The sequence below is a fragment of the Lacerta agilis genome, chromosome 16 (genome assembly GCF_009819535.1).
Source record: "Lacerta agilis isolate rLacAgi1 chromosome 16, rLacAgi1.pri, whole genome shotgun sequence".
NCBI classification, from domain to species: domain Eukaryota; kingdom Metazoa; phylum Chordata; class Lepidosauria; order Squamata; family Lacertidae; genus Lacerta; species Lacerta agilis.
Window position 1 is genome coordinate 19,277,597 of NC_046327.1, and position 18,435 is coordinate 19,296,031.

Here is an 18,435-nt window from a genome sequence, read left to right on the forward strand (position 1 = left end):
TTTCTAGTTTGAGCATAGTATCATTCTTACTGCAGTTAGCAGGAAAAACTAAAAACAAAACACCCAACCATTTCCAAATCTTCTTGAACTCTATCCTTAAGCTAACTGAATAATATTACTAGTGTGTCTCTTAGAAGGTCATAACCTGGGCTATTTTATTTTATTCCTTCCATAACTGCATCCCAGTATATTTGGATTTAGGAGTAAGTCTACATGACAAATATAAAATATTTGCTCTAGGAGTCTTTGGAGAAAGCCATGTGCTTTAAGTGTATAACAACAACAACAACAACAACAACAACAACAACAACAACAACAACAACAATTTATTGGGGAGATTCCCAAGGGCCAGCCAGAGGAGCCCAGAGGGCCACACCCAGCCTCCAGACCTGAGGTTCGCTACCCCTGCAGCAGAACTCTCTTGTACTCGTCGTGAAAGTAGCAAAGTATTGACCAAGTGGACTTACCTTGTAGAGAGTCTCCCCCAGGGCACTGTGGTGGAGCTGCACGACCACATAGGAATGCAGGAAGTTTGACGCAATCATGTCAGGGACAAAGGGAGTATTTTCATCCTGGAAGACAATGGCCACGATATCGTTCCCAATGTGGCGCTTCCGCTGAAGCTGGAAGGGAACACGTAAGGGAACATATTAAGAGCAGAGTTGGGCTTCTCAAATGCAAGCTGCTCATCTTGGCCACTCAAGTTCCACAGCACCCACCCCAACCTTAAACTCCAATCCATTCTAAACTGTCAAGCCAAGCAATCCCCAGACCAGATTATGGCCTCTTCTTTCCAATCACAACTTGCTCCAACAACCTTCCCTTTGTCACATCAACCCTAAAGTAGCTACCTGTCTGTTGCCATCGCTCTAGAGGCTTATTCAATACTATGTTCTCCATAGGTCCCCACGGTACCTGTTGGGCATCTCCCTCTGTGAAGGGCAACATAGTAGAGACATGGAACATGATCTCTTTGCCCCGGAAATGTGTGTAGACAGACTCAGATCCTGTTTGACCTCTAGTAACATCCAAGCCACCTCGGAAGCTGATCAGCATAAGAAAGGCAAGAGGGAGAAGGAGAGAGGAGAACAGATAGAAGAAGAAAGAGATACCGTGAACAACAGTAGCAGCTTTATCAAAGACAGAAACAATTCACAGAATGAATTGTGGTAATTGGTGTGTGAAAGGGGGTAGAGGCCTAGAACTTCCTGGTGGTGGTATTGCCACTTCCAAGGACGGGACAAGACAGGGCCACTGCTACCTGCTGCTATTACGGCGATGCACGAGTCTTAAAAAGAAAAATGGGCCAAGAAGGACAACTTCCAAACCATTAGGTTTTTACAGCTGAAGCACTCACCCACGGAAATCCTGCAACTGGATCCTGTCTCCAAGGATATCCAAAAACTCTAAGAAGCCCAGACTCTCTTCAGTATTACTGAAGACTTCTTCCTCTGTGGTCTATATAAAAGGAAACAGAAAACTGAAGGCCACCATTTCCCATTCAGGTTCTTGACCTATCCTGGAGTCCAATAACCAATACAATAAAGGTCTCTTTTGCACATGTGTGCGCATATGCACAAACACACACACACACACACTTTCCTTTCACCTTCCTAAAAAAGCCACAATCCCTGTTTGCCAGGTGTGGAGACTGTGTGTATCTTTGACACTAGCAGAAGATAAGCTGAATAGGTTCAGAACAGATATTAGTCAGTGGTGGCCCACAGGCCATATCCAATCCCCTAAAGGGTACCTTTCAACGGGGACTTAAAGAGACATTTCTCAGGTGATGTCTACAGCTTGGTTGCTCCTCCCTAGTCGCTTGCATGTCACTTAAGTGCTCCCCTTCCCAGCTGCTGAAGCCAGAGGGAGGATGGGGGAGGGAGGACAAAGCGGGGAGATGGTTAGCTAAAAAGGTGTGATGATGTACCGGAAAGGAAGAATGGAGGATCACTGGACATGATGGAGGGGAACAAGAGGACATAGGGAAGCTCTTGTCCAGACTCCCCAAATGGCCTATGATAGAAAAGGGCATCGAGTGTGCATAGGAAAAGAGGTTTACCTGCCCAGGTTTTTGGTAGATGACTCCGAACTTGAAGTTATTGCTGATGACATGTTCATCAAATGCAACAATGAGTTGGGAAGCCTAGGAGGTGGAGAAACAGCCCGAGTTAGAAGTAACAACAGGCAGCAGCCCCAGAGAAAGAGAGAGTTTGCATATGGGGCTACAGTGAGCCTACCTTGGGATAGAGCACCGGAAAGAAGCGGTCAACATTCACATCCTCACACAGCAGCTGCAGGAGGACAAGCAAAAGAGGTTAACATACTTCTAGTGCAGGGACTTAAGGTACCATTTTCACTGAAGCCAATCGGATGAGCATCAGTTATTTAACATAGCGTGAAAATTCACATTTGCAAATTTAACCTTTGAACAGTCCTGTATTTGCAAGGGATTTCTCTCTCACACACACACAACAACAACAACAACTTATTTATTCTCTAGTTGCTTTCATAGGCTAGTAGCCTACTCAAGGATTCAAAATTAATGAAGTGGGATTTAAATTTAAATTTAGGACTTAAAATTTGAGACTGTTTAACTTATGCTGCCTGGCATGGGTGACTTAAAATGGAACCTTTTCTTTGGACAAGTAACTGAAAGGAATCAGTTGTGTATCTGAAGAAGTGTGCATGCACACGAAAGCTCATACCAGGAACAAACTCAGTTGGTCTCTAAGGTGCTACTGGAAAGAATTTTCGATTTTGTTTTGAAAGGAATCAGATTTGGTTCATCGGAGAATACAAGGCAAAAATAACCCAGTAAAGGTGCTGGACCTGGAACAATGTACCTTTGCCATTTGGACAGCATTGGGGAACTCATTCAGGCAAGAAATAGGAATCAGGTCGTGCTTGGTACTGGTTCGAGACCTGAAACAAACAAACAAAATAAATGCTAAGGAAACCAAGCAGCAACAACTCCAGCTTCCCTAGTACCTCAGAGTTCACAGTACCTAAAGCCAGCAAAGTTATTTTGGTACCTGTGACAGAAAAATCACACAAGCCCTTCTCTCCTTCCCTTACAGTAAAAATACAATAAATGAAATGGCTAACAATTCCCCACACTTTCATGACACTCAAAATCAGCTGCCTGTCTCACTCTGCCTAATAGCTAGAGGTAGCTTTACATCCAAGAAGGGTGGATACCCTTTGGCAATGCAGCAGGCAATTTTAATTTTATTTTGCCCACTGACTGGATAAATTTTAATTTATTTTATCCACAGACTTCTTTTTGTAATTGTTATGTATGCTGCAAATAAAGCTTGGTAATTACATATGGCAGTGGTATATTTAGCAGTAATTAGGTGTGTGTGTGTGTGTGTGTGTGTGTGTGTGTGTGTGTGTATTTTCATTGGGTGCCCCAAATAAGGCTTGTTAGCCTTCTCAAACATCAACAGTTGTGCACTTTTCCCAAAGCAATCATGAGGGAATTTCTTTTTTTTAAAGTGTGCTGGAGACCAGGGTAGGGTGGGGTGAGGAAGACAAGCACTTGCCAAATGAATAGTCGAGGGATTATTGGCAGCACCTCCTGTCTATTTTAAAATTTAATTTTGATTTGCAAACAGTTCTGAAATTCCAGTGACTTTTGTGTGTGTGTGAAAAGTGGCAAATAAGCTTAGAGACATTTAGAGATAGAGAACCACCTGAAAAGTACAATCATTTCACAAGGTTTGAACCAAAGGGCAGTTTTACCTCAGAAGCAAACGGAGGTTGTCTTGCTTTTCAACTTGTTCATACTTCACGGAAAGGACCAAGTAGCCCAAAGTTGTGTCACTGGCATAAAAATTGTGATGTTCCTGAGGAAAAGAGATATTGGAATAAGGGATGTAGAAGCAAGAGACTCTTTTCCTGCTTCAGTAGCCACTGGGCACATGCAATCTTTTGAATTCTGGACTGCCTTGAGGTAATATGAGAGGAGACAAGGGAAGTCCTAGTAGGCCAAACTGGGCCATTTTTATGTCATTTTTCTATTTTCTGTGCTGTGTCTGTTCCCCCCCACCCCATCCCCTTCTGAGTTGACCATACCTAGAATACAATGGATGCTCCAACACTTAAAAACAATGTTTTTGCCTCCTCCTCTTCCACAGTGATCTGTTGTTTTCATTGTACATATAATTATTGTATACCACTTGGATATTTTTGATGAAATTAGTGTTTCCGTAAATAAATACTGTCATAAGATAGTATTTTATGTTTGGTTCATTTTTATACTGGTTCTAAAATAGTCTGGGGAAAACCTTCAGGAACACCTAATTGATTAAAACTGACCCTCATTGATTAACTGACAAAATATTAAACTGACCAAAAGACACCAGTAATTAACAATTAAACCAGGAAATTACTGCATTTTTCCGTCTATAAGACAACCCCATGTATAAGACACCCCCTATTTGGGGGGACTCAGATTTAAGAAAAGGGGGGGGGGAGATGCATCTGTGTATAAGACGCCCCCTAAATTTTGACATTATTTTTTAGGAAAAAAACCTGGACTTATACACGGAAATATACGGTAATTGTGATGTGTTTGGCACCATCTCTTTGTAGCTTTAGGCGATCACAGAAAATGCATTTCTTCTACCTGGCCTTTTGCAACAGTACTCAGGTTGTTACCGTCCCCCTAGTTGAAATCTGGTTTTGTTGATATGTATGGTATTTTGCAGTGGGACTGTTTTTCTTTGTTTTGTTTTATTGTACTAGTTTTCTCTATGTGTAACTCACCCTGGGACTTCATGGAGAAGGGCAGGCAATGAATATAATAAATTTTAAAACCATGTGCGCCTCATAAAATAATAGTATTTATTTGTTTTGAAATATTTTTATGACACAATTTCATTTTTTAAAAAAAGCACTTTACAACAAGCGTAATACAATAACAACCACACAACATTAAAACAGATCACCAGCTGACTATTATGGGAAACATTTTCCTAGACTGTCTACATAGACCTGGTTGCCAAAAAAAAAAAAAAAAAAAAAAGTTTTCAGCAAACGTTTGGAAGTTAGGGCCTTTCCACACCTCCCCTTGTCCTGTTGCCTTAGCCCACTCTTTAGTGCTCAGTTGGAACAAATGGCAATTCGGGTTTCCCCCAGGTTCCTGTTTGTTCCAATCTATTGCTAAGTAGTGGGTTTTCACTTGGAAAGAGGATAACTTTCAAATGTGAGAACCACTCAGACCCATGCTTTCTAGGCATGGCACAAGTGGAAATGTGGACAAGCTCATAGTTCAGAAGGTGCCCGCTGTGTGTTTCCATTGGAAAAGCATTCCCCAGCAGTGGGCCAGAAAGACTGAAGTCTCAGTTTCATGTTGACGTCAAATAAGCCTCACCAACTCAAGGGACAACCAGAGACACTCCTTCAGATGAGCTCAGTGATCAAGCTTAGGATATAAGGGTTCAGGTGACCCCCTAAGGCAGGCTTCCTCAATCTTGGCCCTCCAGATGTTTTTGGCCTACAACTCCCATGATCCCTAGCTAGCAGGACCAGTGGTCAGGGACGATGGGAACTATAGTCTCAAAACATCTGAAGGGCCGAGTTTGAGGAAGCCTGCCGTAAGGCACCCAGGGCCCAAGTTGTTCAGGGCTGTGTACAAGGCCCCTGAACCCAGCTCAGTAGCAGATGAGCAGTCAGGAGCTCTAGAACTTCTCTTACCTTTCCTAGGAAGTGCTTGCGGTACAACTTGGCTGTTGGGTCACACTCCAGCTTCACTTTGCCACTGCAAGGGGATGGCAGGTCATGCAATTCTGGGCCTGAGATGGGAAGGTTGTGAGAGGTCCCTTCGATCCAGTAGCCCCCAAACTGGGGTAAGATAATGAGAGGGTAGGGCCACCCTCTCCTTAACACCTGTCCAGAAAGAGATGTTGTAGGATCAGACACGAGCAGGGAATCAAAACAGAACAGATCTAGATCTGTTGAATTCTTCTTTTTTTTAAAAAACCCAGTTTTTATTAGAGATTTTCTTGGTTTACAAAAGAAAGTGCATTGTCTCTTTTTCAAGTTGTAAACTCCTTTCTACGGATCAGTTACAAATCTTTTCTACAGATCAGTTACATTTTCGGTTCAGAAAATTTAAAATGAATCCGATCTATAATTTCAAATGCACACACATCATCTGAAACAAAAGTAACCCTTCAAAATCGAGTTTAGATTCTATTCTGGTCAGAGTCTACCAAAGAAAATGAGCTTTCCCCTGTCATCAATAACATAGTACGAGCACCCAGAGAAGGAAATCAAATATTGATCTTAATAGTAGGACAGGTTCAGGCAGGAGCCATCAATCAGATATGTGGACTGCAAGCTGTATATGGTTTTAAAGTTTAAAACTAGCACTTAGAAGTGTGTCTAGAAAATGACAGGAACTGGTGAAGCCAGTTAAAAAATGGTAGAATGTGGTCTGGCCATCCAGTCACAGCTTCCATCTGCACTATACATTTAAAGCAGTAACATACAACTTTAAACAGTTATGGCTTCCCCTGTAGAATCCTGAGAACTGCAGTTCCATTAAGGATGTTGCGAGTTTTTAGGAGACCTACAATTCTACAATTCCTAGAGTGGCTTAACAACCAATCCCTCTTCCCAGGAAACTCTAAACTTTTTCCAAAGAGGGCCAGATTTGATGAAGTGAAGGGCCGTGAGGGCCGGCCAAAGGGCCAACCAAAGTTGTTGAGATAGATAGATAGATGATAGATAGATAGATGATAGATAGATTGTTACAGTTCTCAACCAGCACATCAAAGTTGTTGAGCTTTTTTTAGGATTGAAGCTGTTGAAGTTTTTTAAGGATTTTACCCCATGAAATAAACTGCCACAGGGGTTGGATTAAACCGACCGGCGGATCAGATTAGAGCCCCCCTGAAACGGACTTTGGACATGCCTGGAATAAGGCATCTCCTAACAACTCTCAGTACAAAGACAAATGAAGGCTGGGAGACATTAAATGTTGTCAGTTCAAACTAACACCTGATCCACAATTTGAGGGCGTACCTAGGAGCCAACCTCATTTTTTTTTTAATGAATAAATTTGAACTCAAATCTTGGTTGGTTTTGCTGCGACTCACCTCATGGATGCTAGGGTATGGGATGTACTCCTCTTCTCTCTGAAAACCCAAAGAGGTCATATGGGGGTAAGGAGCTGGGGAATATGCAAACTGCAAAGTAATGCATGGGCTTCCCACATCCTATCACATGCACCCCTGCCTCATGAGTTCAAATAAGGATAATAATTGTGCCTCCCAGTTCTTCCACCCAAACTATATGCATTTATGGATAATACAGTGTATATATATAGATTATGACTATTCCCACAGCTCTCTGTCTTCCTCATGAAACACCTCTGGCATGAGCTCTTCCCTATCCTTGCAATTCCCATCTCTCTCATATATATTTGTTACATTCGTTTGGCTCACCTCCTAGCCCCTTAGCTCTACAGCGGAAACCTATGTAAGTGAAAGGCTGCCATTCATTGATACAGGAGCACACTCAAAGCTGCAATTCAGCTGAGAGCAAAGCACACCCCTGCTGTCTAGCCCCTGATTCCCAGCCAGATCATATATGCTTAGCCCCGTCTGGACCTCATTGATCCCTCTCTGGATGTTGGGAAACAGCTTTTTATACCATGCATTATAAAGACAATGTGAGGATCAGCTCTTACAGTTGGAGGGTTCAGTCGTATAATTGCAGAGCTGAACTGACCTTGAGTGGAGCTGGAAGTGAACACCTTTGCTCATCCAAACGACTTTTCTAGAAGGGAAAAGGCAGAATGAAACTGCACAGCCCAGTATGTCTCTCCTTTTCCCTTTCCCCACCACCTGATGCCAATATCCTGCTTGCCATCCTACCCACCCACCCACCCACCCTTGCAACACAAGTTCAGATTTCTGCAGCTGAGAGCAAGATTCTCAACAAAGTTCTAAGTCCTACTCCTGGATATAGCCAAGGTTAAATTGCAAAAGGAGAACAGCCAGCATACCTGTTTTGCTACTTTTTCATAATAATTAACTGTAGAATATCACCAACACAAACTGAACAATCAACTCCCTTGTTTGCAAAGCAAAAGGCTTCGTGCTTCCGGCATACACACCTAGGACACACAAGCCCATTTCACCATTTATATAACAATAGTCACTCAGTGTGTAGAAGGAGTAAACTAATCAGAAATACAGGCGAATCTGGGAAATAATCACGTCATATAGTCTAAAATACTGTAAGCAGTGGGAGAATGGAGCCCTACGCCTCATTCTGTCTTATTCTGGCTGAGATCCATTGCTTTAGGAAAGGGAAAGAGCATGGTGTTTTGCAACCAAAACTGCTCCCAAATGTTCCCCTCTCATCCAGGTGCCAGAATCAATTCATGTTCTGCACAGTCCAAACGTAAAGCTAAAGCCTTGCTGTATATAGAGGCATCCATGCACACAGGTGTTCCCCATCTAACTGTTTCCGTTCAGGACACCTAGACAGGCATCAGGGTAGTTTTCCAATCCTACCTGGTTACTCCATTTCCTTTCCTCCTCTTAGACTTGAGAGTTTAAGATTAAAAGGTAAGGTGTGTTCACCCAGTTATCAAGGCATCAAACACCTTTGAAGTACACTTTTCTGATAAAAACTACCGGTATCTTTTAATTATAAGAGTGTACCCAGACATGTAAAACTGCTATGTGTTTTAATCTGTAATTTTAGCTTCTAACACACCATCGTTTTAACCTTGATCTTTTTAACTCTATCTATCTATCTATCTATCTATCTATCTATTGCTCAGATGCTGTTGGGATTTTTTTTTTGCAATTAAGCAGAATGCAAGTTCTGTTAAATAAAAAAAAAGAGAAAGTTAACACGGCATAACGAGAGAATGCAGAGTTTGCTTTGCTAGCACAAACAGCCACATATAGTGACAACACAGAGAAGAAAATACAGTACAAGCAGGCATGGCAGGTGGCAGGGAAGGGGGATTTCACTTCACATGTTCCTTACGTCAGAGCTACTGTGCATTCTGCCTCCGGCACCTAGCAACTAGATAATTGCCAGCTCTTGCCTCACCACCAGCAGTCTGGCACTGCTGGTTCTCTGACGCAATCAACAAATCATATAGGCTGCGGAGTGCCATTTTTAGTTATTGCCTCTGTTGCAGTTTCCGAGCCAACTGGCAATAGGAACTTAGCCTCCAGCCAGGGGTGGGGCAGAGCAGGGATGCCAAGGCACTCTTACAAAATATTTCATCCCTGGAATCATGTGGCTAAGTGTATACATCCCTGGCCACAAATGAACGTTAGCTAACAGAAGCTCAGCGGAAAGAAAGCCACCCCGTTTGTAACAAGCAGGAGCAAGGTGTTGTAAGAATTCTTAGGTCTCAAATATAAATTAAATGCTCATAAGTGTACAAGGCAAACACATACATAATTATATACGGCACGTGTCTGACATAGTACAGGAGAGCAATCCTGAAGTCATTTTGACTCTCCCAAATTGACCTCAAATATTTCTGTGTTAGGAGAAAGGAAATGGGAAAACTGCCCCATTGTCTTTTGCTTACAAATCCTGTCTTAAGGCTGTATTTGTGTATGAATAGGGTGAGCCTGTGACCTGGATTCAGGGACTAAAGTATTTGCCATCACAAAAGAATGGCCAGGCTGCCCAGGTAAAGCAACCAGTGACCAATATCAAGTATCCTGGCAGACAGGACTTCTGCTGTAGACTGCCTCCTTCTGTGATGTATGTATGATGTTTTAGGGGGGTGGTCTTGGGCTACAGGGTGGACAATTTCAAAAGTCTATACAAGGGCTTATGCACCATTGTTCTGGGTTCTCTCCTCCCTCCTGCCTGCGTGTGGTGAGTAGGGACCCTGTTGCAACAGTTAATAAAGGTCAGGCTTACTAGCCGCTTTGCTTCGCAATATACTTTGGTTGGCCTCTTTTATTTTCTCCTACCAATAGGGAACCCACTTAAGGACTCTATATGGACTCTAGCATACCCTATAAGGGAAAAGGAGCAGTTTTTTCTTATAATAAGGGGAAGAGGTAAATAGTTTTTCTGAAATGAGAAGGAAAGAGAGCCAGTTGGAAGCCCAAAGTTGAAACAGAGTGGTGGCATCAAAGCAGCAATGAAAGACCATTTGTTTAGCTGAATGGAGGTAAACAAGACTGGTTAGCAGAAGGTGCTGTAGAACGGGGGGGGGGGAAGGGGGGCTGGAATGAGAGCAGGTTTTTACACGACAGCAGTGTTGCAATGGAGGTACAATCTCACAGCAGATTTAATGCATGGAAGGTGAGTCAGCACTAAGAAAGCTGAAAGTCGATGTAATAAACAAACCATACCTGCATTTTTTCAATCATTTCAAACAAATCCACTGCCTGTGAGGAATAACAGGAAACAGGTAATGAATTTGCAAGGTCACAAATTTAGATCGAGATCTCTGTAACTGATGAGACTTTTATTCTGTTGTGAAATTATATTATGCTTAATATTTTGCCCTTTACATGTGCCCCAAAACTTGAATCTGCAGGGCTCTTCATAAGATCGAGACTTTCTCATCACCGATGTTAAAATAAATACTTCCTGTTCTTCACTGTTACAGAAGTAGGCAATAAAGAAAAAACTATTGCATAAACTCTAATTATTCATAAACCAGACTGAAAAATATTACTTACATATTCTAATAAGGTCTTGTGATTTATGAATCTTTCACTTTTTAAAAAAGCAATTCATCAATATCACCTTTATTATTCAGATAGTAATTTATCTGTTAAGCTGAGGAAGGAAGAATTTCCATACCAGTCTAGAAGTTTTCCCATCTAAAACCACAACCCTTGCTACTTGTTCTGATCCAACCAGGGGCTGCACGTGTATTGAAAAGGGATTATCTGTATATCCCTAGCTGCACCAATTAAAACAGTGGTGTTTGTGCAATTCACCAGTCGAACTCAACAGCCAGGACCAGGGCTGGCTCAGAACGTTTTGTAACTTCAGAAAAAACAGAAAATGCCACTCCACCTACCACCATTGCCTCTTCCTCCACAGCTCCCTACATCTTGCTCCACAGACCTCTCCTTAAAGGTGGGGGGGGGGAGTAAAAGGAGGCTGTAGAAGAGCAGACATTGGTGGGTGGAGACGAGGCAGTTGCAGAGGTGGTGAGCAGCACACTCACTGGAGGCAAGATCTGCTGCGTAAGGCAACTGCCTTACCTCACCAAATGTGCTGGCCGGCCCTGGCCAGGACTATGTGCACAGAGCTGACTACGCGCACACCAGTTGGTTGAGAGAGCTGATTCAGTCCACACCCTGACTCACAGAATACCTGACTGCAAGGGTTCTAGGGTTTTTTTTAAAGAAGGATTCTGCAGCCTCTTACCTTATTTTGAACAGCTGGATTAAGGGCAGCCTGAGGATCCTGGACAGGTGAATCTAAGGTGTCACTGATGCAGCGCTCTGCCTCATCAGTCCTCCTGCATGAAAAGGAGATAACTCTAATCGGAACACCATAAAATCCCCATTGTAGTCATACCATCCCTCCCAGATGATGACACCCACCTTTACTTACAAACCTAAGAATTGTTATGCTTGCACTTCATAAGACCCTTAGCCCTCACTTTCCAAGAAAATATCACGGCTGACAATAGGTTCAAGATCAAACCCCAAAATCTCAATGATAACTGAGAAATATGACACCCTGTTCCCCCCACCCCCACCCTGCCCCTGATCAGGCCAGTTAACACAGGGATATGTTTGTAGTATTTTCCACATAAGCATATGCCAGAAACTCCAGACAGTAAACAGTACCAGATTTATCTGCCCAGTGAATCAAGTTTGTTTTTTTTAAATGCTAACCTAGAAATTCTCTAGCACAGTGTTCACAGTGAGTCCTAAGTGATCCTACTTCCATGCTTTTACTTGTAAAATTCCCTCCAGCCTACTGCTGCCTCCCACCTTCTCCCTCTACCCCTTCGGTGGTTCCCCTGCAGTTTTCTTGTTATGTTCAAATAGGACTCCACACAAACCCCTCTCCCAGTCTTCCACCACTTTGACTTGGCTCAGCTAATTCTTAAGCCCTTCTTCCTCATGTCTGGTTACAGCTGAGTATTAGCATGAACCTGAACTACAAGTGTTGTGTTCTGCTTTGCTAAAAAAAAAAAAAATCCTAGAAATCACAGCGGTAGGTTTTACAAATGGAAGATGTGAGTTCTGTAAAAGAAAAACAGGCTTGGAACAATTCCCAAAAGAGAGTTAAGTCAACAGACTTCCATATCACATATTTCTTTTGGTGACCTGCCGTTAGCCCAATGGTTCACTACGTGTGTGTATGTGTATCTATATGCATCTACAGTGGTACCTTGGTTCTCAAACTTAATCTGTTCCGGAAGTCCTTTCCAAAACGGAGCACATTCGGCTTCCGAAAAATGTTTGTAAACCGGAACACTTACTTCTGGATTTGCAGTGTTTGGGTTCCAAGTTGTTTGAGTACCAAGACGTTTGAGAGCCAAGGTACCGCTGTATATGAATGAGTGAGATGTGTTTGCAGGATCCCAAGAGTTTTTACGACATAAATTATCTTACTTGATTAGCCATGCAATAGCAGAGTTTTTCCAATTTTTAACAAGAATCAATGTAAAATAAATGATACCCTGATCCCAGAAGTCACATGACAGTAAATAGCGAGTTACAAACTCCTTGGCGCAATAAACATTACGGTAGCAGTAGCTGGGGAATACTCTTGGAGGCCATTTACCAAAACAATGAGAGAACTCATCTAGTTTTATAAGACCTGTATATGAGTGTGACTCGTCTGCACAGAGAATGCCAGGATGCATAACTTCCCACTTTGGTATCATTACCATTTTAGGGACTGGGTGATTCTGAGACTCAGCGTGGCATGCATTCTGTTTGATCTTAAGTGACCAAACTGAGCTGAGATATTCTGAGAATCTACAGTGTCTGCATTAATAGAAGCACAATGCAGAGGCAGAAAGCAGCTTTGACTTCAACATCTGTTTCTCACCGATGATGGTAATACTGAAAGACAGTAATATAGAGGCAGCACAGCAAGGGGTAATTACTGCTTCCAGTAAACTCACTTAGAGGATTTCCTGAAAGAACCTGAACATTCCTCCCAAACAATTAAGCACAGGGAAAAATGCACACATAATCACAATTCATTTACATGGGTTAATAATTAGGGTCTTATGCAAATTAAGTTGCTCATTGCTTGCTTTGCAATGTGGATTTAAAACATCTGGGAAATGTTATTAAACCGCTTCTTAAAAAAACATTTTTAGACGCGGCCAATATGGCCAACTATCTGAAGGCACCTGAACAACATCTGAAGGCTGTTCAGGAAAGTTTTTAATCTGTGACATTTTAATGTATCCTAGTATCTGTTGGAAGCCGCCCAGAGTGGCTGGGGAGACCCAACCAGATGGGCGGGGTACAAATAATAAATTATTATTATTATAATTATCAAACCAAAACAGCTGGACAACTAAAAGTCACCCAGGTACAAATCCCAGAGGCAAGCTCTAAATCTGTTGCAGTTCTTTTTAAAGTAGCTAGCTTGGAATTGAAAAATACTGGAGCCCTGGTGGGCTAGGAGGTGGAGCCTTGATGCACAGAATGATCAGAATAAAGGATGGGAAGAGCTAATAGCAAAATGGAAAATAAAAATAAAAATCTTCTTGTACTACCTCTAAAGTATACTGGCTTCTCAAGTCTTTAAGTATTTGTGATAACTGCCAGAATGTGAAAACAAAAATAAAAAAATGCCTTCAAGTAGCACCTTAGAGACCAACTAAGTTTGTTCTTGGTATGAGCTTTCGTGTGCATGCACACTTCTTCAGATACACTGGGAAAAAATGTGGTTTTACTGGTCGGTATATCTAATTGACAGCCTTATATAACAATATATAATAAACATTTTATGACACTTTTCCAGTGTTCAAAGTGCATCACATACATTATTTAAAGTTATCACCTTCTTATATAGCTGTAAGGCTGAGCAATAGCATATAGCCATGTTAATCATGATTCTTGCTATGGAATCCTGGGAATTATAGTTCAGGAGGGCCAATTAGGATCAGTGACAGATAATTCCCAGCATCTTACGAAAGGACAATTCCCAGGACTCTTTGAGGATAAGCCATGTGGTTTTAAAATGCTATTAATGTGGTTTTAAAATGCTATTAAAGTGGTTTTAAAATGCTATTAAATTTGTAGTGTGTGGATAGGACTTGTGGCTCTCAAGATGTTATGGGACTCTTGCTACCCATCAGACAAAGCCAGCATGGCAAATGGACAGGAATTATGGGAGTTGTGCTCCGATAACATCTGGATTCCCCTTTCTGAGTTTGTGGTGAAAGTGATATTTGAATAGTCTCACAGTTCAAAACCTTAGCCACAATACAGTCCTGTGACTCGCAAACTCCAGATATCCTTATTATAAACCAAAATCCAGGTTTATAACCACAAGAGGCCTGTGGGAATTCAGGAATATTCCAGGCCCTCCCCAGAATATTCATATTTCATGAAGGTGGGGAAAGAAATGTGATTCTTTTTCTTATGCTAATATATGGGTGAAATGTGTAGGCAAAATTTCTCTATACTGCACCTTTAAAGCACATTTGAAGCTCATTTTTCCCCTCTAAGAAATATGGGCACTGTAATCTACCCCTCACAGATACAATTCCCAGCACCTTGAACAAACTACAGTGCTCAGAGCTCTTTGAGGAGGAAAATGTGCTTCAAAAGTACCTTGTGTATGCACTCTTAGTTGCTCAATAAGGAATAAAACTGCTCTCAGTTCCCAATATTCTGGCTGCTACAGGAGCAAACCAACATTGGGATTACTGTCAAACATGAAGTACTTATATATTTAGACTTTATAACCATTTAATTTTACTACATCCACATCAAATAACTTTGAGCATACATGTTTCTAGATACTGGCTGCTCTACATTAATGCTCCTTTCTCCCAGTTTACCATTAGGCCCTTTGACTGAAATATTTCTGGCGACAGGCCTTCACAAGTCCTATGAAATTTCAGCCATAGTCAGCATTCATGTTCCACAGAATGCCACGGTACCATTCTCCGGATGCGATTTTCAGCTGTGGGTCTATAGAACTCCCCTTTTCTGCTCTGAAAGCAAACGTCTTGTGAGAAATGCAGGCTCAGCTGTTTCCCTGTCTTTGGAAATAAACTGCGTACAACAAGACATCTTTTCGAAAACCAAGAGGAAGGGGAGAAAGAGAGAAAAGGAAGACCTGAAGATTTAGGCATTGCATGCTGGAAGGCGTGAGCAATCCAGCTCATTCCCCTTCCCAAAAGGCTTGAGGGACCCTTCATTCTTCTGGAAGTTCCCCCAAACTTTCGTAAATGCAAAATAAATCTAGCTCCCTTCTTTTCCTGGAAGATGCAGCAGGAAGGACATGCAACAGGGTGAGCCAGAACCTGTATAGGTACATACCCTTCACAGACTCCAAAGGTAAAGCTACGTTTCCGAGAAAACATTCTCTTCTCTCTGCCAACTGTGGGTTGTTTGGACTCCTGTGTACGGGCTTCTCCTCTTTCTGTGCCAGCATAAACTTGCCACCCTGTCTCCAGAGGCTACAGGATTTGTCCCCAAACCACTATTCCCCTTGCTTAAGAAAACAAACAAAAAACCTCCAAATCCAAACTGCTATTTCCTTTGCTCTTCTGAGACACACTTCAAATGACAAAAATAAGAACAGCTCACAGTTAGGGCTCGATCTACACAGCGCAAGGGCAGGAAACTCCTGGGGAGACACTGCAGGTTGTCAGGAGGGCTAGAGAACAACCAAGGAAGAAGGCGAGAGAGAGAGAGTCAGAGGGAAAGCAAGAAATGAACGAGGCGAACATTTTGAAGACGAAAATGAGAAGGAAAACCGAAAACCTAGCACTTCCTTGGCAGGGGAAGTCCAGATCTCCATGAAAAAACATCATGCTTATAATTGTAATGTCGAGGGCTGTTGTTTGAACAGCAATACTATAAACAAAACAAAATCGAAAATTCTTTCTAGTAGCACCTTAGAGACCAACTGAGTTTGTTCCTGGTATGAGCTTTCGTGTGCATGCACACTTCTTCAGATAACAAGAAGGTATCTGAAGAAGTGTGCATGCACACGAAAGCTCATACCAGGAACAAACTCAGTTGGTCTCTAAGGTGCTACTAGAAAGAATTTTCGATTTTGTTTTGACTATGGCAGACCAACACGGCTACCCACCTGTAACAGCAATACTATAGTGGTTTGTAGCATGATGTTACAAAAGGGAGATGACCCGAGATGTTTTGGCAAGGGGGAGACAGAGGAAAGAGGAGCATGGGCCTGCAGAGCAAGGAATGAGCAGAAAACAATTTGTCTATCTTTATTATGGCAGAAGAAAATGAGCCAGATCACCAGGAGATCCATGTAGAAGATGATGCCCAATCTCTGTATAACTTCACTCAGCAGTTTAATGCAGGCATTGAACAGCACAGAGGACAAGGTTAAAACTGCAGTACTGCGTAGGCCAAAGACAAAACAGCAAACTGGTAGTCTTCCTAACATCATCTTCCGGGTCTGCTCCTGCCCTCCAGGGAGAATAATAATATTAATTTTATTATTTATACACCACCCATCTGTCTGGTGCCACCTGCAAATAGAGCCTCCTACACCTATTCATGTGAGATGGCCCAGAAAGTTACCCTGGTTGACTCTAGCTATATCAAATACTCTTGAGACGTCCAGAACGACCATTTCCCTGGTGCAAGCAATCTTCTGGAGTAATAATAATAATAATAATAATAATAATAAAAAACTGGGCTGAAAACTTAATTGGGAGGAACCAAACCAACTGCCGTTATTGAAGAAAACTAACATACAAGTTTTCTAAATGCAAAGGTGATGGTTATTTCTTTTATATGGAGGAACAAATAGTCTTAGGCAGTGTTTTTTTTCTGGGGGTACACATACCCCTAAACATCTTGTGAATCTTTGTACTTTTGCCCATTTACTGTACTTATTTTCCCCGATCTGAACTATAAAATGGTGATTTTCTTGAGTCAAAATGAGATTACCCCGAAACATTATTATTATTAATAGAAAAAAGCACTGGTCTTAGAAGAGTAACCGTCAGTGTTTTCAGCTGTGTGCACACCATTTATTTAAAGCACATTTATAACACATCCCCTCCCCACTGCAACTAATCTGGGGAACTGTAATCTACCCCTCACAATTTCTCAGGGGCCTGTGAAGCCTCTGAGTGCGTCCGCCTCCCTTGCAAGCCAGCCCTTATCCACTGCCCGCTTTGTCCTGAGGTGGTTATAGATCCATTTTTCCCTCTAAAAGAACATGGAGGGGAAGGAGGAAGTGTGAAGCTGCTCCCATTCCGCTTTCAGCTCTATGTTGTTCCAAGGGTCAGTTCAGTACTTGAATAGCTGAGCAGAAAGTTGAGCAACTGAGGGCAGGAGGGCAAACAAAGTGATCAGGGAGGCGAAGAGAAGAAAAATAGCAGTCGGGAGGGGCAGAGGGGAGAAAGTGAGGTGCCATAGGAGCCAGGAGAGAGAATATGAAATGTCGGGGGGAAGGGGGTGGGAGAGAGAGAAAGTGTGTAAGCACATGCATACATAAATACCAGTACACACAAGTCAAATCTCTGCAGCATCACATTTTTTTCATAGGGTTTATCCCCCTCGCTCTGCCACCTCAACCACCACTGAAATGCAGACCACACCTGTCTCTGGTGCCTGAGCCATCAAATTGCAGATGTGGTGTTTACCAACAATGCCATCGTACACAAATATGGATCCTTACATAGGCTCATAATTTTTCCCTCAGAAACACCATCAAATGACCTGTGTCCAAAGATGTGCTTTGTGATTATTATTTTTAGCGATTTTTCAGTCAAAATATGTAAAATCATGGAGATCAAAAAGGATTCATACCTGGCTGGGATTATTAATGTTTCTGGGGCACTCACAAGCACCAGATTTGTGATTTTTTTTTTACCCTGCAGTCTGCTGAAACAAGTTTTGATTTGATGGTGGTTTTTGGTGGACCCCATGCAAATTTGTTTTAATTCTGCTGGATCCAACATTTAGCCAGCCCCCATAGAAAAATAGTGTGCATGTGCACATGACAAGTTCTCTCTTTTGTCTGTCCAGGGGAGGGAGAAGCTATCAGAGGAGAAAGTGCCCACAATGGTCTCTCAAACTTTCAAATTCACTCAAGGGCCCAAAAATATTGGCAACCCCTGGTTCACTACCAGTTCCCTGGTTTATATGTAATGCTAAGCCATAGTGTCTTTAGCTCAACTATGACTACCTATTCAGCCTAGCATACTAACTATGATTTGTTTTCTGCCAAACCACAAAAAGCTTATGGTTTGTTGCTGGCTTAAGGATCATG

At 42.2% G+C, this 18,435-nt stretch overlaps 1 protein-coding gene across 4 annotated transcripts in view; it reads right to left on the reverse strand.

The window, feature by feature from the left end:
- LOC117060738 (rap1 GTPase-activating protein 1-like) overlaps positions 1-15,571 on the reverse strand; it is a 30,742-nt gene extending 15,171 nt beyond the window's left edge. For all 4 annotated transcript variants that reach the window (XM_033173253.1, XM_033173254.1, XM_033173252.1 and 1 more), the window contains exons 1-13: positions 15,495-15,571; positions 11,392-11,485; positions 10,359-10,394; positions 7,744-7,791; positions 7,110-7,148; positions 5,704-5,895; positions 3,748-3,851; positions 2,847-2,925; positions 2,241-2,294; positions 2,063-2,146; positions 1,358-1,458; positions 916-1,045; positions 468-623 (exon numbers count right to left, since the gene is read on the reverse strand). In XM_033173253.1, coding sequence (XP_033029144.1) covers positions 468-623; positions 916-1,045; positions 1,358-1,458; positions 2,063-2,146; positions 2,241-2,294; positions 2,847-2,925; positions 3,748-3,851; positions 5,704-5,895; positions 7,110-7,148; positions 7,744-7,791; positions 10,359-10,394; positions 11,392-11,485; positions 15,495-15,538 — 1,161 coding nt within the window. In that variant the 5' untranslated portion in view covers positions 15,539-15,571. The remainder of the gene's footprint in view (positions 1-467; positions 624-915; positions 1,046-1,357; positions 1,459-2,062; positions 2,147-2,240; positions 2,295-2,846; positions 2,926-3,747; positions 3,852-5,703; positions 5,896-7,109; positions 7,149-7,743; positions 7,792-10,358; positions 10,395-11,391; positions 11,486-15,494) is intronic.
- Positions 15,572-18,435: the final 2,864 nt, after the last annotated feature.